Source organism: Pogoniulus pusillus, chromosome 1 (genome assembly GCF_015220805.1).
Source record: "Pogoniulus pusillus isolate bPogPus1 chromosome 1, bPogPus1.pri, whole genome shotgun sequence".
NCBI lineage: Eukaryota > Metazoa > Chordata > Aves > Piciformes > Lybiidae > Pogoniulus > Pogoniulus pusillus.
In genome coordinates, this window is record NC_087264.1 from 47198209 (window position 1) to 47223322 (window position 25114).

Consider the following 25114-nt stretch of genomic DNA (forward strand, 5'->3'; position numbering starts at 1 on the left):
TGGCATTACTTGTAAAAGGCTGTTTATCTGTAGGCTGGTATTCCATAATGTTACTACTCACTGAATCAGCTGAAGCTGGGACAGTGGCATAAAAGATAAACGGTGTGGCTCAAACATGACGTCTGCTAGTTCTTTTTCTACAGCTGATCCCTTGTAGCAATAAAGACTAGTAGATGCTGTAACCTCTTACAAATAAAACTAACACCACCAAACCAAGAGGCAAGTCTAGCATGGCACCACAGAACTAAAAATCAATAGTAAGCCCGTTTAATAGTATACCTGTAGTACAGCACTACAAGTTACTTTGGTACTTTGTGTGTTGCTACACCATAAACATGTTAAAACTCAAAGACATTAAGTCTTTGTACTTCTCCTAACCCACGTGGAAGAACTTTATAAACCATTTTTTAACATTTAGGAAAGGGGGGAAAAAAAAGAAGCAACGAAACTATTTAGGAATATGCTAAGATTAATTTCTTTAGTCAGGCTCCCGAGCGTGTGATGGGTGCCTGATGCTTGCAAACCAAGACAGGCCACCACCACATGCTCAGGAGCGGTCTGTGGCTGACAGTCCATGACGGCCCTTTCCTGCCCGTCGGCCTCCCAGCTGGAGCCATGGGAGTCCCCGTTCTCTCCACGGCACCGCTTCAGGAGTGCCCTGACCCACCTGGCCGCGCTCGGACCTGCGCTGCCCCAATTCTCACAGGTAAAGCGGCAGAGTTTGGTGCGCGCCTTCAGCGCCAGGCAGCCGCTGGGGCAGCTCGGGGAGAAGACAGACACTGCTGAGGGGCGCCAGAGTCAAGACTTTCACCTCACCATCGCTAGTGCGTAGTCGTTTGCTGGGGCGTACCTCACCGCAAGCCCGGCTCGCCCACCCACCCTGCAGACCTCTGCCGCGGAGCAGTGAAGCAGCGACACGGCGGTAGCGCTGCTGCCCGGCAGGGGGCGCCGCAGGCGGAGGCCGCGCACTCGGCGGCGCGACGCTCGAGCTGGCGGCGCCTGCGGCGGGAGTGGAGGGGACACGGCACGGCGGGAAGGGACGGGACCGGGCCGGTGTGACCATGGAGATCGGCACCGAGATCAGCCGCAAGATCCGGGTGAGAGAGAAACACCCAGGTCTCTCCTTCTCCACCCTTGGCAGGGGCCTGACCCCGCTCGCTGGGGGCAGGCCTGGCCGATGGTTCAGGCGCCGAGCCCGCTCCGGCCTCCACTCAGACGCGGAGGTAGCGGGGTGCTGCGGCCGCTCCACGGTCGAGCCCTCCCTCGGCGGAAGGAAGCAGCGAGGTGAACTCACGGCCTGGCCGGGATTATCGGGACTTCCCGGCAGCGGGCGGTCGTAGGCCTGGGGGCTTCCCCGGGAGAGGCACGACCTGGAGAGTCGTGGTTTTGGGAAGGGGAGCCATGTCCCCACCGTACCCCGAAGGGCAGCTGCCATTTCTCACCCAGAGCTGGAGTTACTGCCCTGCAGCGGCCTGCGTGGGACGTAGGCCTGAAACCGAGGGCTGCTCGGGAGAGGGAGCAGCGGTAGCTGAGTGCCAGCTGCTCCCTCTTAGCAACCACAGTTTGAAAATCCTGTCAGGTTGCTTTCCTTGCTGAGCTGGGAATGATCTTTTGTCAAACCATCCGGGATGCATTTGCTTTGCACTCTATGAGGCCTGGATGGTCTCAGCTTGAAAAAGGACAGCTGGAAATTGGGGGTCGTCTGGTAGCACCAGGAGCTGGTATATAGGAAGTAGGATAGAGAGTGTGAGATTTCTGGCAGTTCTTACTATTCTGCTGTCAGTCCACCACTCTTGCAACGTTTGCATAATAAGCAGTGCAGAGCAGGAAAGCTAACATGTTAAACTAAGCTATTCAAACGGTTAATGAGAAGAACTTTGATAAGCTGCCTGCTGTTTTGTGGTTAGCAATACTTTGTTGCTCCATCCTTTAAATACAATTTCACTGTTTTTTAGGGTGCTATAAAAGGAAAGTTACAGGAGCTGGGGGCTTATGTTGGTAAGTTTTATCATGTGTTTAGCAATCTTTCTTACATTCATCATTGTTAGGTAGGAAGCAATCAGATAGTGGAATGACAGATTTACTTATTGTTTCGCTCTGTACAGAAGCCTTAAACATGACATGAATTATCTGAAGTGTTGGACTACTATGAAAGAAAAAGACTTAGGCAAATAGATGTAGTCTAGTTGTAAAAGAAGGCAGCATGTGGACATTGATGTATACGATGAACTAAAAGTAGATACCTAAGAAAGATAATAATCTCCCCTTTCTAGGTACAAATGAGTCTCAAGGTACTTGAAGGAAAAAAGCAAGCAACAATATGTCTATGAATATTTAAGGAGGTTTTTTGAAACATAGTTACACAAAACAACATCTTTCCACATACAGCAGCAGTTAACCCGTGACAACTTTGAGATAGGGTCAGTCAGTCTGCCTTGGGTATCCTTTCAACCCTTTTTTAATTCAGGGTGAGACATTTGTCAAAACTAGGAGGAAGGATAAGACAGAGATAATAGGCTGACCTTTGAGAGGGAAGGGCCATGTCAGAAACATTATGTAGGACAAATCTGCAAAACGTAAAAGCTCTACATTAAGCTAACGTTGACAAAACATACCTGAATCTTAACAATCTTAGAGGCAAGATAAGATTTTACTTTGGATTGTGAGGAGAGAGAGAAGCAGTGTGAATGAATATCTATGTGTTTGTGTTTTTGTGGTTTGTTTTTTTTTTTTGTCACGTGAATCCAGGATTAAATGGATATTGCACTTGAGCAGTTAGTTTTTTACTGCAGTAAAAGTTGATAACACAGTGTTCTGTTGGAAGTAGTCTTGCAGTTGCCTTGTTTGTAGTACTAACTGGATTTCATGTAAAGAAAAGGAATTGAGAGTGTAGTCTGTGAGAAACCATGAGTTTTGGGGCTGAGTTTAAAGTCTGTAGTTTGATCTCATATTTAAAGGGGACCATTGTATTTATGGAATCAAAATACCTTGGCTCTGTAGAAGGGAGTCACCTGTGAGCTGACATTCTGAACTCAGAAGGTGTCAGAGAACTGTGTTTTATAAATTTTTCATTGCAAGCTTGTCTTTTTCCATAGCTTGGTTTTGGCTTTTTACTATCACTCCAGGTTTCACTTTTTCAATGCTTCTTTGCGTTGTCCTATGTTTCTGGGGAAAAAACCCTCTTATGTCTGATAGATGCTGGTATAATACTAATAATCTTTGATTTCAACTGTGGCTGATTATTTTTTCTCTGACTCTTCTCTTCTCTTCTCTTCTCTTCTCTTCTCTTCTCTTCTCTTCTCTTCTCTTCTCTTCTCTTCTCTTCTCTTCTCTTCTCTTCTCTTCTCTTCTCTTCTCTTCTCTTCTCTTCTCTTCTCTTCTCTTCTCTTCTCTTCTCTTCTCTTCTCTTCTCTTCTCTTCTCTTCTCTTCTCTTCTCTTCTCTTCTCTTCTCTTCTCTTCATTCAGAAGCTAATTCCCAAGATCAGCATACAGTATTTGGACTTTCTTCTTAGTCAGCTTCAGAACTTCTTTAAGTAACTTTATATTCTTTATCATCAAGTCAAGCTTCCCTCTTTAGTTTTTAAACCACTCTTCAGAAATGTCATTTTCCAGATTTCTTTTTTTTTTTACTATTTTGGCCAACTTTCAAGTAATGTTTTTTAGAAACTCTCTATTCCTTCTTTTAGGTAACTGGTGAAAAATGTTCTCTCTCATTCTAGCCACTGTGAGCAAAAAACATGCTTTTTATCTTTCTGTATCTATCTGTCTTTTATTTCAGAAAGTCGAAACTTACTTGTTGTGTACAAAGAAAATTAGTATTTTCAAAGCAAAATAAAGATAGTGAAATATTAATCAGCTATGAAAATTTTCAGCAGGCTGTAGTTTTGCATGCCATTTGTTGGCATATGCCAGCACTGTCACTGAGAGAAAAATTGACCTGATGAAATGAGTACAGCTGTATTAGTGTCCTGATTCAAAATTCACAATTTCAAATGGATTTCCTGGCTTTCTTCACTTACTATTGCTGTGTACAAGTCATGGAGTGGTGTTGAAGAGTGTGAGGTGTTTGATTAAACTAAATTGAAGTATTTGCTCAAAAGCATACATAATGCCCTCAAGCAGCCAATGTACCATGCAGTCTTTCAGACCGAATCAAAGCTAGGCCAAAATAAAAAGCCAAATACTCAATCCTCAAACTTACTGTATTAATGTCAGATTCTTAGCACTTCCCAATGAGTAGGCATACCCCGTGTGAGCAGTGCAAAAAGGGAGTGGGTTTCTCACTGCTTGATATACTGCATACATTAGGGAGTTAGAGAATCAGATGCTCAGGGCTGCTAAGTTTTGGTTGTGTTGATGTTTTTGGGGGGTGGTTGTTTGGTAGATAAAAAATCTGGAAGTTAATATTTTATTTGTTTTAATGCACAAATCAGAAAGCATATTTACCTATTTCATCCTTGTAACAAAAGGAAGTTTGACAAGGATAAGGTGCTATATTTGGCAGTATTCAAAGTAGATGATTGCTAATGTTCAAGTAAAAGTGTATAGACGGTAGCTTTCTTTTATCTTGTTTTTGTATTTTATTTGCTCATTTTAAAAATACTTTAATCTTACCTTCATCTTATACTTTTGTGAAGGTGATGATCTCTAATTCCTCTGCTATAACTTGCATTAAATCTCAGAGGAAATTGAAGTCTTGCTTACCTAGTCCTCTGCCTGCAGCATCTTTATGATAAAAGTGGAGAAAAAAAAAATGTTGTTGCATGTTTAAGGATGTTTGTTATGTCGTTTATGATTTTTTTTTATGCTTTGAAATAACAATATTTCTCTTTCTGTTAGATGAAGAGCTTCCAGATTATATTATGGTCATGGTGGCCAATAAGAAGAGTCAGGAGCAGATGACAGAAGACCTTTCTCTTTTCCTTGGAAACAATACTGTCAGGTTTACAGTCTGGTATGTTTGTCAACTACTTGTACTTCTTACTGGTAATCAGGACTGATTTCTGTAAGTGAAAGCTGAGACTTTTGGACTTTCCTTGTATTCTCATTGTATATCTTATATTAATCAAAACCTTTATGTTGTGTGTCTGGTAAGTAAATTATTTGTAGTCCATCCACAGTTAGGCTACTGCAGTGATGGGGGAGGACTTAGATTCTTTCTTTATTCCGAAGTCTAGTCAAATATTTGAATGAAATGTGAAATGCTCAGGTAAGTGAAGGCTGAAAGTTGATTTGAAAATAAAATTATTCCTGTAAAGCCCACTGTGAGGATGAGAATGTTATTCACTGTATTAAATGGAAAACAGTTCTTCAAAGACAAAATTCTTTGCTTTTGTGCTGGTAGTACTTCAGATTGCTGTTGTGCATGGGAATTACTATATCAGGACAGATGAGCAGTGGATCTAATTCTGTGTGCCGTCTTTGACACAGCTTAGCACTGAATGTGTAGGTATTCTCACCTCTCAGGCTGTTTATTTATTATCACCACCCAGCTCTACAAAACAAAAGTGAAACCACAGAATTATTGTGAGCGGGGCACATCAGTAGCAGATAAACTCGTTTCTGAACTCCTGACTGTGGATTAATTTACATTATGCTGCATGTGTTTTCTAATGCTAGATATTGCTTACAGTATAAACCTTTAATTAACTTTAATTAAATATCCACACAGATGCCTTACTCCAGAGAGTTTTTTTTCTTGCTTTCAGAGTTGTGTATTTTTTCAAGTTCATTTTCTGCGTCTGAAAACTTTTCCCAGTTTTCAGTATGTTTTTGGTTTTTAACAATGCTCAGTCTAAATTATGGAGAAGCCCATGATAAGGTTTGAATTCCAAGCAAGACATGCATTTAAGTGTTAGGATATTCTTTAATTTTCACTGCAATATGTTTATTTTTACAATAGCATTATTTTAAAGCATTTTGATTTTTTTTTTTTTTAATTGCTTCAGCTTGTTGCCTTTTTTCCCAGGCAAGGGGCAAATTTGGTACCTCATGGAAATGATTTTGCTCATCAATGTCTTACAGGTTGAACTTGATCTTAGAGGTCTTTTCCAACCTGGTTAATTCTGTGATTCTGTGAAGGAATATTGTTAGTATATACAAAGCATGCTGGAAGAACCTTGAGAATGAAAATTAGTGTCTGAAAAGTCATGGCAGTCAGGTGAAGTCTCTGGTGACTGGAAGAGCAGAAATACTGTGCCCATTTTTAAAAAGGGTGGAAAAGAGGACCCTGGGAATTACCAACCTGTCAGCCTCACCTCTGTGCCCAGAAAGATCTTGTAACAGATCCTCTTGGAAACTATGCTAAAGCCCAGAGAGGTGATGTGAGACAGCCAGCATGGTTTCACCAAGGGCAAGTCCTTCTTCAACCTGGTGGCTTTATACACAGGTGGAACTACATCAGTGGACAAGGGAAGGCCAACAGATGTCATCGATCTGTACACCTGTAAAGTCTCTCACAGCATCCTTCTGTTTAAACTGGAGAGATACAGATTTGATGAGTGGACTATTCAGTGGCTAAAGAATTGGTTGAGTGATGACATACAAAGGGTAGTGGTAATGGCTCAATGTCCAGATGGAGACAGATGGCATGTGGTGTCTATCAGAGGTCTGTATTGGGACCAGTGCTGTTTGATACCATCATCAATGACACAGATAGTGAGATTGAGTGCGCCCTCAGCAAGTTTACAGATGATACCAAGCTGTGTGGTGATAAGACTGAAGGAAAGAGTGCCATCCAGAGGGACCGAGACAGGCTGAGAGGTGAGCTTAGGAGAATCTCATGAGGCAAATCTCACAAGGAGAATCTTGATAAGGCAGACTGTAAGGTCCTGCACCTAGGTTGGGGCAATCCTTGATACCAATACAGACTGGGGGATGATGAAATGGAGAGCAGCCCTGCAGCAAAGGACTTAAGCATCCTTCAGGCAAAGAACGTCCAGAAGTGTGACCAGCAGACCTAGAGGTGATTCTGCCTCTCTGCTCTACCTTCACCTGGGGTACTCTGTCTCAGGCCCCCAACACAGGAAGGATGTGGACCTGCTGTAGTGTGTTCAGAGGAAGGCCATGAGGATGATGAGAGGGCTGGAGGAGCACCTCTCCAATGAGGACAGGCTGACACAGTTGCAGCTGTTCAGCCTGGAGAAGGGAAGGCTGCAGTGAGATCGTCTGAGGTGGCCCTGTAGGAAGGCTGGAGAAGGACTTTTTAGAAGGTCATGTAGCAGTAGGGTGAGAGGCAATGGCTCTAAACTGGAGTTTAAACATGAGGAGGAAGTTCTTTGCAGTGAGAGTGGTGAAATACTGGCAGAGGTTACCCAGAAATGTGGTGGAGGCACCATCCCTGGAGAGATCGAAGGTCAGGCTTGATTTGTCCCAGAACAACCTGATCTAGATGGAGATGCCCCTGCTTACTGCAGGGGAGTTGGACATGACTTGGTAGATTCCCTTCTAACCCTACAAAATTTGTGATTGTGTGATGTTAAATGCTATGAATCATATGCTGTTTAGGTTTATGTTTAGAATTATGTTTAACTGCTGTGTAGTCAAAGTTTCATGTACAAAGTAAATTTTTCATCTACACTTTAAGTTCTATTTTAGTGTTTTTGAATCACTCCTTTTGAAGATGCTTAACTCGCACCATTAATGGCAGTGAAAGAATTGAAAGTACTGGCTTTAATTATGTAAACCAACTAAATGCAAAAAGTAGATGGTGTGATGAATACCCTACCTACATGTGTGAAGACTCTGGAGGCAACATGCTTAAAGCCTCCATTTTGGGATTAAATATACATCAGTTAATGGAACGTGAAGTCTTGGATAAATAGGATGCTTTTTTTTATGGGGGGAAAAGCAGCTGGTTTCTGAAAGATGATTATTCTGAATCAAAGTTCTTTTTTTTTGTTGTTGTTTCCTGCCCTGTTGCCTACATATTTCAGGCTCCATGGTGTCTTGGATAAACTGCGTTCTGTGACTACTGGTGAGTATGAAATTCAATTCTGAGTGAAAGCAGCTTTATCTTTTCTGTATAGTGTTGTGTGTCTTAGGAGTTTCAAAAAATATTTTAGCTGATTGTTCCATTAATTTTATTTTTTTATCATCTTTTGGGTCCTGACTCTTAATTGCTTTATATTTTCAGGTAAATAATTAATTCAGTCCAGAATTAATTTCTGGATGTTTCTTAATGATGTTTTCAACTGAAGCAGCTTACAGCTTGTTGTGTTTTCAGATCTGTGCAATGTCTTCTTTACAGTTTCTTAGCTACTTTAACTGCAAAATCTGTATACTGTGCTTTCATGTAAAAATGAAAGATACCTGTCTCCACAGAACCAACTAGTGTAAAATCTTCAGAACCTAGTATCTTTGAGGGCAACCTGCTTTCCAGCAAAAGCAGCTCAAGTGATGAAATGAGGCGTGAAAATACCTTGCCACCCCTTGCAGTTTCCAGCACTCGAACTGAAAGAAATGACTCAAGAGTTTCAACAAGCTCACAGGAGCAAAGGAATGCTGCTGCACGGTAAAACTTCTGATTACTTACTAAAGCATATTCAGACATTAGTAGTTGTGTGACTGTAGTAGCCATTCTGAAGAGCACAGACATTTAGAAAGATCAAAGTTGTTTTGAAGAGTAAAGCTTTGCTGCAACTTTTTTGCATAAACAAACATTAAATCAGGAATTTAATTCCATTTTTCAAGAAACAAAGGATATTAATATTAATTAAGCTAAAAAAAGTGATCAGTGTGTTAGATTTGTAGAAATAGTAATACTTTGACCATTATTCCCTGCTGGCTTTGTTTAAAAGACAGTTCTCATCTAAAAATTATTTGCAGATGAGTTACTAATTGACAGTTTCTTATTTTATCAGGCAGTCTTCTGAAGATGGTTCAGCATCTCGCTTAACATCTACAGTCAAGCCATTGAGGGAGTTGTCACCTTCTGAAGCTGTAATTGACATTAAACCTGAACCAGATGACCTCATTGATGAGGACCTGAACTTCATGCAGGAGAATCCTTTGTCACGGAAAAAACCTATTGTAACTGTAACTTATGGTTCTTCTCGTCCTTCTGCTGAAATCTACCGACCGCCAGCTAGCAGAAGTGCAGATGGAAATATACATGTGCACAGATTGTCACAACAGGGCAACTTACAGGGAAGCCGGCAGTTAGACATTCAAAGCTGCAAGTCATTGGAAGCAGGCCAGCTCTGCGGTCCAGAAGCATTTAGCAGCTTAGCAGAAAGTTACAGACCCAACTCCAAACTTAGTGCCGATAAAGTAGGCAGTGAGGTTAGTAGGGTCCAAACTATTGCAATATTGTACACTTGATAGGAGCCTAAATTACTAGGTACAATTCCAGTAAAATCTGGATGCCAGAGGAATCAAAGTTGACTTCTGTCACAGATAGTAGGTTTGGGATCTCAATTTTGGGGCCCACTAGATAAAAAGACTTTGCACAGTTTAACATCATCACCTGACAGGTTGCTGCATCTCTTGGTTAATTGGCTTGTAAATCTTCATGCCACGTTGATTTGGACTGATGGGTTAGCACATTGTTATGATGTATGTGATGATTTTGAAATAATGATTTTGATGACTGGAATAGGATTCTTGAGTGCTGTGTACATCACCAGCTTTACACAGCTTTGTAAATCAGAATTTTTGGGATGCTGTGTATTTGTACCTATGCTGGATATGCACTGGTCCCTAAAGCCCAAATGCACTGCTTAGTAGGGTTATTACATTATTTAGAATCGTGCCGTTTAAGAACCTCTTGAAATGGGCATTATGCAAGGACAAACTAAAAGATAATTGCTGCCCTGCATAGTTTGGAGGCCAGACTAAGTCAGACAGGGTGATAAGCCTACCTGACAGTTTTAAGACTATCCATATGAATCAGCTAAGAGCCTTTTGAATGAGGAATAAAGATTGGTATGGCAAATAGTGTAATGAAGTAGGAATTTTACATGCCTTGTAGTCCAGGTGCATCTGTGTTACTGCTTATATAGTTCTCTGTCTTTGCTACTTTTACTTAGTTCTGTATAAAGGGCAACAACATTTTATTCTGAAATCTAGAATGCTTTACAAAGATAGGTGCCAGTGTCTTTAATATGGGGAAGTGAAAATGAAAATGAAAGTAATGTGTTTAGGACTGTAAGTCACTGATGACTGACAGTCACATGCTCCTGGGAAATGTTAGGAAAAGGGTTTATGATAATTTTCTCCTGTTAGTATTTCCTGAGTAATATCCAGAAGAGGGTTGTTACAGAACCGTTTCTCAGAACTGTAGACCTTGCTGTATTCTACCTTTTCTTAGAGCAGGTCTTGTGCTTTGGAAAGTTTTACCTTTAAAAAGGTAACTGCTTTCAGTATTGGGTTTGTACTGTATGAATCTTCTGTATCAGTGTAGTCCAGGTCCATCTCTTAGGGTATTTCTTTCTTCTTGAAGGATGTAGGATCATTTAATGAGTACTGTGTTCAAACCTAGCATCCTGATGCCTCATTGTGCTGCTGTGTAGTTAAGTGTTGCATAATGGTTCCTAAAGAATTGTTGATGTGTGCTTTCTCCTGTGCTTTCACTCAGGCCAGCATTTGAATTTGTCATTACCACATGCATTGTGGTGGTGAGTGGCTGGTGTGAGAAAGGGATTTTGCACTACTTAAACTGATCGCCCTGTCTCTGCATGGCTTTTGAGTGTCCTTTGCAAAGTGTCAGCTTGCTGGAAATTAATTCTTACACTAATCTGAAATTAGAGTTGATAGAGTTCACTTCATCAAACTCAACCAGTACATCTTGAAGGGTACTATGAATTTCTTTGGGAATTTTTGTAATGCTGCATAACTTGTCTGTACTTTAGACTTTTTACTTACCCCTTTCTAAACATTATTTACAGTTATTTTTTTTTCTGTAGATGTTTCAGGCTAAATGTGTCTGATTTTCTTTTTCTGTAGTATTTTCACTTCTTTCTGCAGATAGTTACAGTAGTCCTAGATTCATGCAACTCCAATGGAAGTTCTCCACCTTCTGGTTATGGATAGAATTGCAGTATTGTCGTTGCTGGCTTATTGATGTGTATTTTGTGCTAAATTAATTGATTTGGCTGCTCCCTTTGTTGCAGGAAGAAAGCTCCAGGAAGAGACGGTTGCCTGTTGTAAGCTCAGTAGTCAAAGTGAAAAAGTTCTGTAATGATGGGGAAGATGAAGAGGAGGAGGAGGAAGACTATGGACTGCGAACAGGAGGCATCTCCAGCAGTGTGTCTGTACCTGCAAAGCCAGAAAGAAGGTATTTAAAACCTCAGTGATTCTGTGTGGTTTCCAGAAGGGATTTAGTGACCAAACCCTTTGAAAGTTGATAAACCATTTGCAGTTTTGAAAAGTGACAAACAAAATTCAGTGAGGCGGTTTTGTAGGTTTTGTACTATTTCACAACTCTGTGGGTGAGATATCTGTTTATACCACCTTTTTTTTCCTCCAGTTTTGTACTGTTTTGCATCAAGTAGCTCACAAGCCCCAAGTGCAGTTTTACACTATTTAGGAAAAGTACTGGCAAAAGAACATTAATGTTGGTGTATTTCAGATGAGGTATTTAATGTGGTGAAATAATTTTCTAGCTGTTTTAATTGCTTTATTTTTGTCTAGAATAGTCTTCATGCCAATTATCACTTGTTCTTTAATGTGATTTTAACTTCTGTAAAGTCTTGGCAGTTGCTTTTTTCTGCTCGCTGTCTGAATATCAGGTGTCAGAGTACATCAGTGTTTGATTTTTTACAATGAGAGGTGGAGCATTTAAACTATGGAAGAGGTGATTCTACTGATCTACAGTGCTAGCTTGTGTAAGATTTGTTTTAAGCAAATACACTTCATTGAAGTTATCTTTAGCACCACGACACATTTATTTACTTTCCTTATTTTTTTGTGTTCAAAGACAAAGCTTTTTTTATAAACTAAAAATACGTTTTAACAGAGCTGATTTTCATCTGGATCTTACTCCCCAGGGCAGCTGCATAATTACAAGTGCCAACACAAAGGTAGAAACAGGCATGTGAGGAAATGAATGGCAACATCTGTGCCATTCAGGTGCAGTGTGGTTTTACAGCAACTTAAGCTGAGAAGTGAAATCACACCTCTGGACTTACATTTTTGAGAGCATTTTGTGGATCTCTGTCCACTGAGAGAATGGATTAGCAAGCTGAAAACAAATCAGGATAAGGTGACTGCAGGTGGTGATTTCTATCAGTGTTATGCGTAACTGTTAACCTGTTAAAATACCTGTATCTAACATGGATATAGTTGTCTTTGCAATTCATGTACAATTAATTATCGTTTGTGAATCTCCTTTAGACCTTCATTGCCACCTTCAAAACAGGCCAATAAGAATTTAATATTGAAAGCAATCTCTGAAGCACAGGAATCGGTCACGAAAACAACCAATTATTCCACGGGTAATTAACATCAATTTTGTTTGTCCTAATCTGTATTTCCAAGCTCTGTTTTATAAATCCAAGATAAAGGTATCACTTAGAGATAAAGCAAAATGTTAAATAACCTTGTGTCAGAGATACACATAGGGGATTTTCCATGTCCTGTGAATGTTATTCTCCAGTGATGAATTATAAAAACATCAACAAGAGAGGAAAGAGCTATTTAAAATAAATTAATCAAGATAGTAAGTCCATACAGCTTACAGAGACAAAATGGAAGTGCCAGAAGTTTTCTGCAGTTAATAGTTGCCTGGCAGAAAGTGTTCAGTATTAGGTGGCTCTTCTTTGCCATTCTGCCATTCCCTTCCTTCTGAGAGAGGAAGAAAAGTGAGACAAAGAGCAAAATACCAAATGTACTGGTTATAGGTAATAGAAATACAAACTATGAAGCAGCATAGCAATTGATATAGCAGTGTGCATTGTCTTTAAACGATGAGGCTGCAATTTTAGTTCAGTAGTTTTAGGTACTGAGTTGTAGCTGATACAGCAACTGAGCAGCTGCCTGTGTGTAGGCATTCGGTTCTCCTAGCTTAGAAGAGGCTTCTGCTGAAGCAGGACAAATCCAGCTATTCTCTCATATGCTTTCGTTTAATTGGGTGGTAATAAATCTAGTGTTGTCAGCAGTAAGCATTGTGCATTGCCAGGGAAGAAGCATTTGCTACCTAAACCTTGACTTTTGTACCATCTGGAGCAAGACTGAAAGCTCTTCAAAATCTCTTGTCTAAGGTCTCTCAAAACCTGCAAAGTAGCTGTAGGAAACACATAACTTCCTTTTACACAGAAGGTCACTGGGAACTTCCTCCCTGTTTTCTTGTCATTCTATTTTCAAGGGCATACAGGTGCTGGTAAGTTGATAGGTAATCTGACCTGTGTAAGATTGTAAATGAGAAATCTAGTACTGAGGGGCACCTTTCAGTTGTATGTGTCAGAAGTTCAGTGCTGATGTGATACTCAGCCAAGGGAAGAAAATGCTTATCTGTTCACCACCTGTTCTGATGGTCTTAGTAGAAGGCAAATAAAGGAGTCAACCTGCTGTACTGCTGCTCCCTAAATTCCATACTACAACTACCTGAAAGGAGGCTGTAGCGAAGTGGGTGTCAGTCTCTTCTCCCAGTTAACAAGTAATAGTATAAGAGAAAATGGCCTCAAGTTGTGGCAGTGGAAGTTTTGAATGGGCACGAGGAAAAGTTCTTTCACTGGAAGGGTTGCCAAGCATTAGAAGAAGCTGTGCAGGAAAATAACCAATTGAGTCGCATACTGAATGTACTGAAAGACATGTGGATGTGAAACTTAGGGACATAGTAAAGGTGGAATGAAAAGTGGTTGCCATAAGAAAGTACCAAATTGTAGAAGTGGATCAATGACTACCTTGGTGATGTCACTTTAATCCTTCTCATACAGTCTTGTCTTACAAGTAGGTGTTCTGAGATGCTGCTTGTAGAGTACTTTGTGCACCATGAGTGAATGTACTTTCACACTAAGAATTCTGCAGATAGCTAAAGATGATTTTTATGGAGAAAGATGCTTGGAATGCTTTTGTGTGTGAATATGTTAGTTATTTTAGCACTACAAGGGAATATATTGCTGTTGTGTGATTAAGGTTGTATGTAAATGATTTACCATTGTCTCTTTATTTCAAGTTCCACAGAAGCAAACTGTTCCAGTTGCACCAAGAACTCGAATTAGCTCAGAAGAATCTCCATTAGAAGTAATCCATGTGCAAAACAGGCTGCCTGCTCTGAGTTCTCATTTTCAAGCAGAAGAGCCAAGGGAGCAGACAGTTGAAGGAATTCAAGGTCCTCTGATCATGTTCTTTAGAAGTTTATACTAGGGAATGTCATTTTACAGCAAGCTGAGCAGAGAAAAGAAATGCTTTTAATTTTGAAGTCAACATCAAAAGTTGCATGTGGAAATACCCTGAAAACAAAGAAATTCTCAAAAGAGAATTATCTACATTTGGAATATTTTTTCAGCATATTGAAGTATTAAAAGATTCCAGCATATTGCTACCACACAGATAGTTCTAGTGAGAGCTTTCTTATTGTAAATATTGAAGTACTCTATTAGCTGTTACAGGACAGCTGATAGCAGGATACCTGTGTGAGCAGTAAGCTTTGTTTTAACTTCTGTTACAAAATTCCTGCAGGAAAATGGCATACTATTTAAAGGCAATCAAAGTACCTTTTCAGCATGATTTTGCTACAAAGAATGTTTGTATGTGTCTGTGTTAGTTACAAGGCATCATGGAAATAAGACAGTGGGAAAAATCTTCTGTAAGAAAGTAGTTAATCCTGATAAGTGTTTAGATATTTAGATTGTGTGAACTTTTGTTTGAGTAAGGTCTTTGTGACATCAGCTTACAGTCAGTGCTGGAATGATAAATACTTGTTACTAAAAAGAGTAATTTTTTCAGTCTCTTATTTCTCATATAGATAGTTTGGGATCTTTCTGATAACATAAAATAGTTGAAATTGTACATAATCAGCTTTAATTAGCTTTTGAATTAATGTACAGAAAAGTTACACTAAATATTATTGTTCTTTTGCCATTGAAATAACAGCTTGCTTAGAAAATACAGAAAGCAAAAGAGATTTTTTTTCAGCCATAAGTCAAACGTGGAGCATCACTGCTCTGATTTGTTTCACCTCTTTTAGGAAGACCTTAAAGTAGTGCCTTGTAGTTTGCTGCTTTTCCCTGTGTTCTCAACACCTCTACAAATGAAGAGGAAGAACTTGGTCTTTTTAAGTTGCAGTACTCACAGGCCTAGTTAGTAGAATCATAGAATCAACCAGGTTGGAAGAGACCTCCAAGATCATCCAGTCCAACCTAGCACCCAGCCCTATCCAATCAACTAGACCATGGCACTAAGTGCCTCATCCAGTCTTTTCTTGAAGACCCCCAGGGACGGTGCCTCCACCACCTCCCTGGGCAGCCCATTCCAATGGGAAATCACTCTCTCTGGGAAGAACTTCTTCCTAATATTCAGCCTATACCTACCCTGGCACAACTTGAGACTGTCCCCTTGTTCTATTGCTGGTTGCCTGGGAGAAGAGGCCACCCCCCACCTGGCTACAATGCCCCTTCAGGTAGTTGTAGTACTGAGCAGTGATTGCAGGGAAGACCAGAGTGTTTCAGGACTTAGATTTTGACATGCCATCTGAATGGAGAAAACAGTACTGTTTCTGAAACAACAAAAAAATTAATAATAGCAAGAGTGGCTTCTTTTTTAGTTAGAAGTGTGGAGGGTTTTGGTTTTTATCAAAGGAATTCAAGTAGTATGCTTCAGGTCATAATAGTTTCATTCTGACAAGTGGTAAAATGTGCTTCTAATTAGTGAATATTTATGTTTTTTAGGACCTGAGCAAAAGGAGCTCTCTTCTCGGCTCCAGATTGATCCTGTGATGGAAGATACTCTGCAAGTGACTCAAGGTTAAGCCTTGTGATTTTTAATTCCTTAATAAGAAGTCTCTATTTCTCAAATTTACTGCTCCTAATCAGTGAATGTTAAAATGTAACTTCCTTTTCAATTAATTGTATTGCTTTCTAGTATTTTCTAGTTTCATACATCTCTAAGGAATAAAAGTGTTTTTTAAGTTAGGTGTTCAAAGCCTAAGAGGTTTTAGAGGTGTGTGGACCCTCTTCAGTGCTGTTTCAGCACAGCCATTCTAGTAAAAAAACTTTTCTTGCCTGGCCTAATATGGCCTGTGTATCCCAGTGATCTTCTTCCATGGAATAAGCAAGGAAGTAAAAAAAAAAATAAAAGCTTTCTGGAAGCTACTAGTAAGAAATTAAAATAAAATTAGCTCATCAGGAGTGTAAATTCATATTTTAAAAGATGCTGTGAGAGTACAATTACAATTTCATTTTTGTCTTTTCCATGTAATTTTTCTTCCAATGCAGATTACTATGATGCAGAATCTATGGTCCATACAGATACTAGGTCATTCATCCTGAAGAAGCCCAAGTTATCTGAGGAGATAATGTCGCAGAACCAGCAATTGGGAAGGAGGCCTGCAGAGGCAGTACGAGTCCTTTCAGGACGTCTAATACAGACACGGTAAAAAGTTACTGCTTTTAGGACTGTTACTGGTCAGATTGCCTTGGTTGTGGGTTAGATGGAATCAGTCATACTTGTGCTTTGTCACTGTAGTCAGCACCTGTGGAAAATGAGCTGACACTCAATAGCAAAGTCAGAAAACAAGAGCAGAAAAATGTCCAGAAATCCATCTACGTGGAAATAACTTTGAAAATGTATTTTAGCACAATATTGAGTCTGGTGGATCCTGAGCTCTTGTGCTGGAGGGGAAACAGGACATTCTGGATGCAGGTAGCCTAGTATCCATAAATGAACAGCAGTGTGTCACGTGAGACAAGTGATTTAAGGCTCCTTACTGGTGAGTTTGGCCAAGAGAAGTTTATGTCAGTTTCAAATGATGTCTTTTCATTACTTCAAAGGAGCAGTAGCCAGTGCACATTCTCTTAACTTGTTAACAGCCTTGATAGTTCCTGCTACCAAGTAATTTTTTGTATTTTACCTGAGTTAAAAACCTCTCAGAACAGTGTGATGTACTAAATCACTGTGGGCTGCAGTGTTTGAAAAACTGGTTTTTTCCTTTCCATGAGTAGCTTGAAACAGCCCCTGTTAAATGAAAAATAAACCCAACCAAGAACAAACAAACCCCAAAAGTTAACCTTGCAGTGTCACCCTTGAAAACTGACTACACCTGAAAACTGACTGAGCTACAGGAAGTGACCTTTCTGTGTGAGCAGGTCAATTTCTAACTGCCTCAACCTGAAATTTCTGGCCAGTGGCATTTTTAGTATGTCGCTTGTCTCTCTTGTTAAAGGCATTCTGCACTGTAGGATTTCACAGAGATCTGTGTCAGAGATGAGAACTCCACAGTGCATTTTCAGATTTTTGGAATAACATGCTACTCAGGAAATCCCTCAGGTAGGAGGGGTGGGACAGTGGGAGACTGGAGAAAGTGTCTGCACCTCTTTTTTATATACTACCTCTTTTATCCATGATGAGTACTGTCAGATACAGGATACTAGGGTGGGCTGATCTTTCAGTCAGGTTCAGCATAGAAGTTCTTAGTGTATTTCAGTTCCTAGTCCTAAAGATTTGTACACACTGTTTCATAATGCACTTTTCAATATTTTGAGGAAAAAATTGTTTTGTATATTATTGCTCATGATTCCAAGAGAGGTATTTGCCCTCACATTTTATCTCAAGACTGTAAATTTCTCTATTAAAATCAATTTATTTGTGCCTGTAAATCAGCTTTTCAATCTGTCTGTTGAGAAGAATACAATAAACTGAAGTATACATGCCAGATTCTCTGCTGTATACCATTGAAAGCTGTGTTTCTTATTAGTACTTCAGGGAGACTAAAAGGCAAACTGATAATTGGAGTGTATTGGTATTAAATAATTAATTTGCTACAGTGTGACTTTCCATAGACTAATTTGTACTACTTCTAGCTTACTCAAACCTCTCAAGTCAGAAAATCTATTTTTACTCCATTTCTTTGTTCGATAGAGACCAGGTTGCACAGCCAGAGAAACCATCTAGTCCCAAATTCATCGTGACACTGGATGGTGTGCCCAGTCCACCAGGATACCTTTCTGATCAAGAAGAGGAAGATATGTGTATGACTGAAGGACTGAAGCCAGTTACCCAAAATATGTGTGCCAGTAAAGGATTAAAAGGTCTTCAAGTACAGCAGATGCCAATTGTAATGAGGCAGCTAGAGACCTGTGATGGTAATTATGCTTACCAGAAGGTTCTGACATTAATGTGGTGGCTTGATTGTGGATAAAACTCTTGGATGTACGATTCCCAAGAAATCAGTCATGCTGTTTATGCTTCAAATTAGAGTATTTTTTTAGGCAATTGAAATGTGATGGTTCAGTGGGATGATGTCTTTGGAAGCCTTTGCAATACAGCACATAGGCAATTCTTCACACATCTCAGTATTGGTAAAATCTGGGGGGTTTTGTTTTGAAAATACAGTTTATCTTCAGTGCTAGAAACATGCATTTCTGTTTGACCTGTTAGCATTTGTCCCCATGTTGATGGACAGGAGGTTTTATGATGAATCATTTCAGTTGGAAAAGACCTCGAGGATCACCGAGTCCAGCCACTGACCTCACATCACCATGGCCGTTAAGCCACATCTTGAAGTGCCAAGTCTATACGTTTTTTAACACCTTCAGGGATGGTGATTCCACCAGCTCCCTGGGCAGCCTGTTCCAGTGTCTGACCACTTTCAGTAAAGAAATACTTGTCCATATCCAATCTAAATTTGCCCTGGCACAACTTGAGTCTGTTTCCTCTCATTGTATCACTTGATATTAGAGAGAAGTGACTGACACCCACATCACTTAACACTTCCCTTCGGGTAGGTGTAGAGTGCAAATTAAACAACCCCAGTTCCCACAGCTGCTCCTCATCATGCTTGTTCTCCAGACCATTCACTAGCTTTCTTGTCCTTTTCTGGACACGCACCAGCGCTTCAGTGTCCTTCTTGTAATGAAAGGCCCAAAACTGAACACAGTACATGAGGTGTGTCTTCACCAGTGCTGATTACAGGGACACAATCACTTACCTAGTCCTGCCAACCACACTGTTCCTGATAGAGACCAAGATGCTTTTGGCCCTCTTGGCCACCTGACCACACTGCTAACTGACATTCAGCTAGCTGTCAACCAGCACTCCCAGGAGTATGTCATGTGGTAGTAATATTTCTTGTCTAGGTAGATTTGTGGTATCAAAAGGAGCCTGGTTAATTTCAAGATGCTGTTAGAGTCAAGTTGCTAGAATCTCTGAAAGTAGAACTTAAACAATGTATGATTTTGCACCAAGGTTTGTATATTCAGGATACCTTTTGGATAACATGGGGAGTTGTTTGCTGAACTGTGAGTTTTAATTACTTAGAACAGTAATGCAGTGGTGAAAATATAGCAGGTGTTTTCTGATAGACCTGTTGTGTACTTGGCTTAAAGTCATGCTTGGATTAATTTTAATATTTTTCTTTTTTTAAGTTTTTTTATAAAAATAAAGACCTCTGTTTGCTGTGGTAGTAGTGCATCCAAATTTTCTGAACTAAAGAAAGTATAATATTTGATGCTAATCAGAGAACTCTTACGGATCCAGCTGTAAATCATGTGTAATTCAATTATAAGAGAACCAGAAGGGAAAACTGAAAGATTAACTCCTAAGTTCACATCCTTTCAGTTCCAGTGGCTGCAGAAGCCCTGTGCACATTAGGCAGTCTTAAACAAAGACAGAAATGTTGTATATCCACTGGCATGTTTTTAACAGTACTAGCATAGTGTCTTGCTTACTTCTGACTGATGCTATTTGGTCCAGGCAAGTGCTGCCAATGTAACTCTGTTTCTGTTAGGGATTCTTACTTGATTAGCTGCATTAGTCAGAAGTAGCACAGATGTGACTGAAGTTCACACGGAATCACATCAGTGTGGAACTGATTTGTACAGGTGGTGTGGTTTTACAATAGGGTTGCATTGTTTGGCTTCAGTACATTGGAAGGAGATGGCATAAATGAGCCTGAAAATGGAATGAAACTGAAGCAAAGTATGTCACAAGTAAGGTCAGAGGTAGGTCTAGCAGTCCTGGAGAGCTACGAAAAGCTGTAAGTTCAGGCAGATCTGGGAAATTAAAATACAGAATAGGCAGTACTGTGGGTTTTAATGATCCTGTATTGTTTGTGCTGAATTGCATATAGAAGCAAAGGTCCTAGCTTGGGCTTTTTAATTTTTTTTTTCTTTCCTTCCTAGTGGATATGGACCAGTTAAATGTCCTGCAAAAGCAGGAGAAGGTGCTTGAGCGCTGCAAATACTGGCCTGCATGTAAAAATGGAGATGAGTGTGTGTACCATCACCCCACGCTACCTTGCAAGTGAGTAGTGCAAAGCTCACGCACCTAACATTTTCATTTCAGTGCTACGGATTTCCCTCAGTGTTAATGAATACTCCAAACAGTGTAAATCTGTTAGGGTAGCTTCAGAGCTGAACCATCACGTTGTAATTTCTTCTGTTTTCATCCCATCTGCCATGTGTGAGACTACAGTGATGTTTTTCATAAGTAGAGTCACAGCTGTGCTTGTGTTAGTCTGACATGCAGGCTGGTGTTTCTGTGCTGCTTAGAGATGTGGAAATTGGAGTATTCTGAAAACAAGAGGCATTCCTCTGCTAATGGTCAAAATGCTTTACATGTTAGGGTACCACTACATAGTCATGCAGTGATTGATTTTGATTTTTTTATTTGAAAGCAAGGGCTAACTCTCGGATGCACATTGTGCCTTTGGCTTCTCTTTCACAAGCAGCAGCAGTCTAGCAAAACAATTCTAAGATAAATGTTATCAGAATGAGCAGCTTCTTTTACTTAGGCGTGTGAATGTCATTTTAAAATCCAACCCATTCAGAGGAACACTTATGTCCTCAGTGTATGAACCATGTTACCTGGGCAGACCTGTGTCTCCCTGTGTGATGACCCGAATTGACAGTGCCTTCACTGCTCTGCACTGCATGCTAGGAGTAAAGCGTCTTAGCTCGCAACAAGGAGCTTACTACCAACCCCCACTGAATGTGAGGTGGTTGAGCTTTTACTGCACGTGGAGCATCCAGATACAGATCTGTTTGTGTGCAGCTGGCACACTGCATCTGCTTGCCCTGCTCTGCAAGTAACTGACACATGTGCACCAGCCCTGTTGTAGTTCCAGCTCTGATATTCTCGCTTTTGTGTACGACATCTGTTTGGGGATTTTGCTCTGAGCATGGGCTTATGACTCAATTTCTTCTCTCTCAGAGTTTTTCCTAACTGCAAATTTGCTGACAAATGCTTGTTCATCCATCCAAACTGTAAATATGATGCAAAGTGCACTAAGCCAGACTGCCCTTACACTCATGCCAGTCGACGAACTCCCCATCCAAGTCCTAAACCAGGTGAGACTTTGATTTTCTTTTGAGCTTTAAATGAAAGTGCTGAAGGGAAAAAAGCATTTTTGGATGCAGAAACTGACAGTGGGAAAAATAAAAAAGTTTTTGATTGTTGTGACTTTCTTTTTTTTCAACTCTTAATACAAATGTTAGAGCCAGAGTAGGTAGTGCCATCTTCTGGTAGATTAATCAGCATTGCAGCTTTATGCAAACACGTTTCTTAAATTTGGTACATGTTCTACCAAGAGCTTGTGACACAGACTGTAAAACAGAAATCTTTGTCTTGGTGTGAGTAGAACATTTTTCCTCAGTGACTGTAGGAGTTAACTTTATGTAAAGATGAGATGACTTTGAAGGATGAGGTTACCCAGTGAAGGCTGTAGTTGTATTTGGATTCCGGGTTGGTATTCCAGAGCCTTTGAACAGTGCCAAGGTGGAAAGCCTTTACTCCACCGAAGGCATCATATCCTGGAAGCAGCTTAGCCATTAGTTATAGTATGATGCAGTTTTGTTGCTCTGCCAGAAGGCAGAGTACCCTATGCTTATCTCTTGTACCATTTCCAACAGCTCCTCTCTGTTCCTGGAAAGTGTGCAGCCTGCACTTTTCAGTCTGGGTAGCTTAAACTGAGACAGCAGCAAGCCTGGTATATTAATATTCGAATTTCTCCCTACCAGAATCTCTGCTTAATCTATTGGAAGCATTTCTATGACCATGCTACCTTCTGTCCTGAAATGGTGAGGAACCAAGACTAATTGTTACTGGATAGTCTTGTTCTGCCCCAGGATGAGATCCATTTAGTGCACCGTGATAGGCCGCTCATATTTCTTGCAGAACTTTGGTGTCTCCTAAAACATACTTTATTGCAGAAGAATTGATAGCTTAATGTTTATATTTTAAAAACACTTTATTCTGATCTAGGCTCACTTCCTGTCCTTTCTTTTCTACTATAGCACCACTACCCACACCATCTATATCCTCTAGTAACCCGCTGTGCAAGTTTTTTCCTGCTTGTAAGAAAATGGAGTGCCCATTTTACCACCCAAAAGTAAGAATTCTCTCCTATCTCTTACACTAGTTTCTAGGAAGAACTTGAAATATGTTAATTTGGGTCGGGAAATGTCACACTTTTTGCTTTTCAGATTTTAACTTTTAGGTCAGAAGCAGAATATGCAGAAGGAAGGTCTCAAAGAATTTGGAAAACTGTGTTTTAAATAGTCTTTCTACAGGATACTTCTGGGAAGTTTCAAACAGGCAGGCAGTCACTCATAGCAGTTGTCAGATGCAAGCCCAGCCTGGATGCTGAGGGCAGAGGAGGGGGACAGCTTGTAGCCTGTATAGGAGGAGTGTGTTTCAAACTCTTGACTCTTCAAATGTGCTGCAATATACAAGAACTTTAAAGATTGCTCACTTACCCTGGGGTATGTTAATGTAACTTATATGGTGCAAGAGTTACTAACTGGGGTGCTTCTGTAGGATTGTGTCTCTGCCTGCACCAGGAAGTTGAGTGCTGTTTTCAAACCCTAGTAATGCAGAAGTGCTGTGTGTCCTCAGGAGTTGGTGCCTAGATACCATTAGTCAGGCACACTGGATTTCCTTTCCTCTTTCAAATAACGGTGTGTGATGCGCCTAACTTGTACACACAGCTGAATTGGAACTGACAGATTTCACCTGTCAGTGCAGTGACAGATTTGAAGCATTTATCTCCTAATAAGTGCTTTTGAACAAGGATTTCTCTCTCTCATTGAGCTGAAGTGAATGCAGTAGCCTATGTAGCTGTTGATTCTGTTACCTGTTGGGTATGTCATACAGTAACACACCTTTGTGTGCAATGTATTGTAGGTTAGCCTGTCAGGAGTTCAGCCAGCCAACTTTGAGTGGCCTCTTCTGACTTGCTTTCATTTTATTTTAGCATTGTAGATTTAATACACAGTGTACAAGACCGGACTGCACTTTCTATCATCCAACTATTGCTGTACCTCCACGCCATGCCTTGAAATGGACTCGGACTCAAACCAGGTGAGACACTTTAAATTGTTTTTCTGGGTTAGGTTTAGAGTCTGTGCTGTGACTCAGGTCACCAGTGTGGTTTTACAGGAATTGTGTGTGTGACGAACAACAAAGACTGTATGGAAAAAAGAGACCTGTTTGTGACAGGCATCTTTCTTTTAAAGAGGAATCCATATTGTTTAGTGTTTGTACTGCTGAAAACCAATGTGATGCAACCCTGAAAAACAAGTACCCTGCAGACAGGATACGGCAGAGTCACTGGATTCCTTACCTGGACATGAGTTTACTGAGTTCTATTTGAACAAAGCTGAAAATCCAACCTCAGCTCTTCCTTGCTGCCATTTCATCTTATATCCAAGCTGTCTTTTCCACAGAATGTCCGGATGCTTCTCATAGTGTTTCTGGTAGAACAGCTTCATCGTGTCAGCTATTCATGACTTCATAAACTGGTAGCAGGCTTACCGAAGTTGCAGTCATTGGCCTGTCATAAAGACAGTTGAATTGCATAACCCTTTCACTCTGACTAACCTCCTCTGCAAAGCTCTTGATCGTTACAGAGGCGGGATGCAAATCAGTTCTGAAGTTCTTTTTACAGACCGCTAGGGCTCTTACTTACCTGAACTGTTTTTCTCCTTCCCCTTAGCGAATGATTGATCCAACTTTGGGACTGAACTTTGCCTCCTTTGGACAGTAGTGGAAAGGATGATAACCATGAGGAGCACAGGATGTGAGAAAAATTCATGCATTTTGAACTTTTAATACACATTGTTTTCATAAAATGATGTTGATTGCATACTTGAAATGTCTCTAATTTTCCAAGTTTGTAAGTTTAAGCAATTTTACATTTTTTTTACACTGTAAGGAGAAAATGCCTGTGAATTCCATTAAAACTTTCAAAGAACATTTTGTGTTCTAATTGGGTGCTGTTTCTTCTTTAGGATTAGATGTGTTGAAGTGTCACCAAGAGCTCTTAGAAAACTTACTTCTGTACTTAGTCATACTGAAAGTAGTTTTTTGGTACAGTGCACAAGTGATGTCCTGGCAAATGGTGATGGATCTTTTCACCAGTGAAAAGGGTAAAGGATTTGTCTTAGGGGTGTTTTTCCTGTGTAACAGTTACCATACCTCTAATGCTTTCTCAAACAGGGAAGAAACAAAGACAGGAAGCACAAAGATTTGAAAGAGGAAAGCATTACTTGATGGTAAGCATCAGAGTCTGAACTAGACACTGCTACTGGGTGAAGGCGCAGCTTGTCCATATTTGGAGATGAGGCCAGGTGTGGAATGCCTTTGTCTCTCATCACAGCAGTTAGCTATTCCTGATGGAAGCTGACTTTTTCAGTCAAGCTTGAAAGGCCATGAAGAAATGTTTGTCCAATTAAAAGCCCACTCAGGTGATAAGGCACCCCCACACTTTACACAGCAGAAAACTGAGCTATAGATGTCATCCCTATTGGAACCCAAGGTGTGAACAAGAATTCAGCAAACAAAACTCTGGGAAGACTTTGTCTGTTTTTTTTTCCTTGTCTCCAGGAGGAATGCCCTTGTGGCAAGCATCTGCAGTGCTACTGAGTGTATTGTGTCCCAGGTAATGAAGTGAGTAGTTACTAGTGTATTGTCTTAAAGCCATACAGCAGTTTCTGCAGTGAAGTCCCCATCACTGGCAAT

General features: G+C 40.4%; 1 protein-coding gene across 2 annotated transcripts; it reads left to right on the top strand.

Moving 5' to 3' along the window:
- Positions 1-883: 883 nt before the first annotated feature.
- On the top strand, positions 884-24349 carry ZC3H14 (zinc finger CCCH-type containing 14). 2 transcript variants are annotated; one of them, XM_064151291.1, is made up of 17 exons: positions 884-1097; positions 1956-1998; positions 4841-4955; positions 7936-7976; positions 8324-8513; positions 8863-9283; positions 11113-11276; positions 12335-12435; positions 14115-14270; positions 15829-15903; positions 16375-16531; positions 18017-18240; positions 20278-20398; positions 21308-21444; positions 22390-22484; positions 23349-23455; positions 24090-24349. In XM_064151291.1, the coding sequence occupies exons 1-17, from the start codon at positions 1062-1064 to the stop codon at positions 24094-24096; spliced, it is 2190 nt and encodes a 729-aa protein (XP_064007361.1). In that variant the 5' UTR covers positions 884-1061; the 3' UTR covers positions 24097-24349. The 2 variants fall into 2 exon arrangements, with proteins under 2 accessions (XP_064007361.1, XP_064007370.1); XM_064151300.1 differs by having other exon boundaries at positions 889-1097; positions 8863-9031.
- Positions 24350-25114: the final 765 nt, after the last annotated feature.

Bases quoted from the DNA above. Each gene is read 5' to 3' on its own strand.
- ZC3H14 (XM_064151291.1), top strand. From the start codon at position 1,062: ATGGAGATCGGCACCGAGATCAGCCGCAAGATCCGG. The intron at 1,999-4,840 runs GTAAGTTTTATC...TCTTTCTGTTAG, and splicing joins GGAGCTGGGGGCTTATGTTG to ATGAAGAGCTTCCAGATTAT. The intron at 11,277-12,334 runs GTATTTAAAACC...AATCTCCTTTAG, and splicing joins CCTGCAAAGCCAGAAAGAAG to ACCTTCATTGCCACCTTCAA.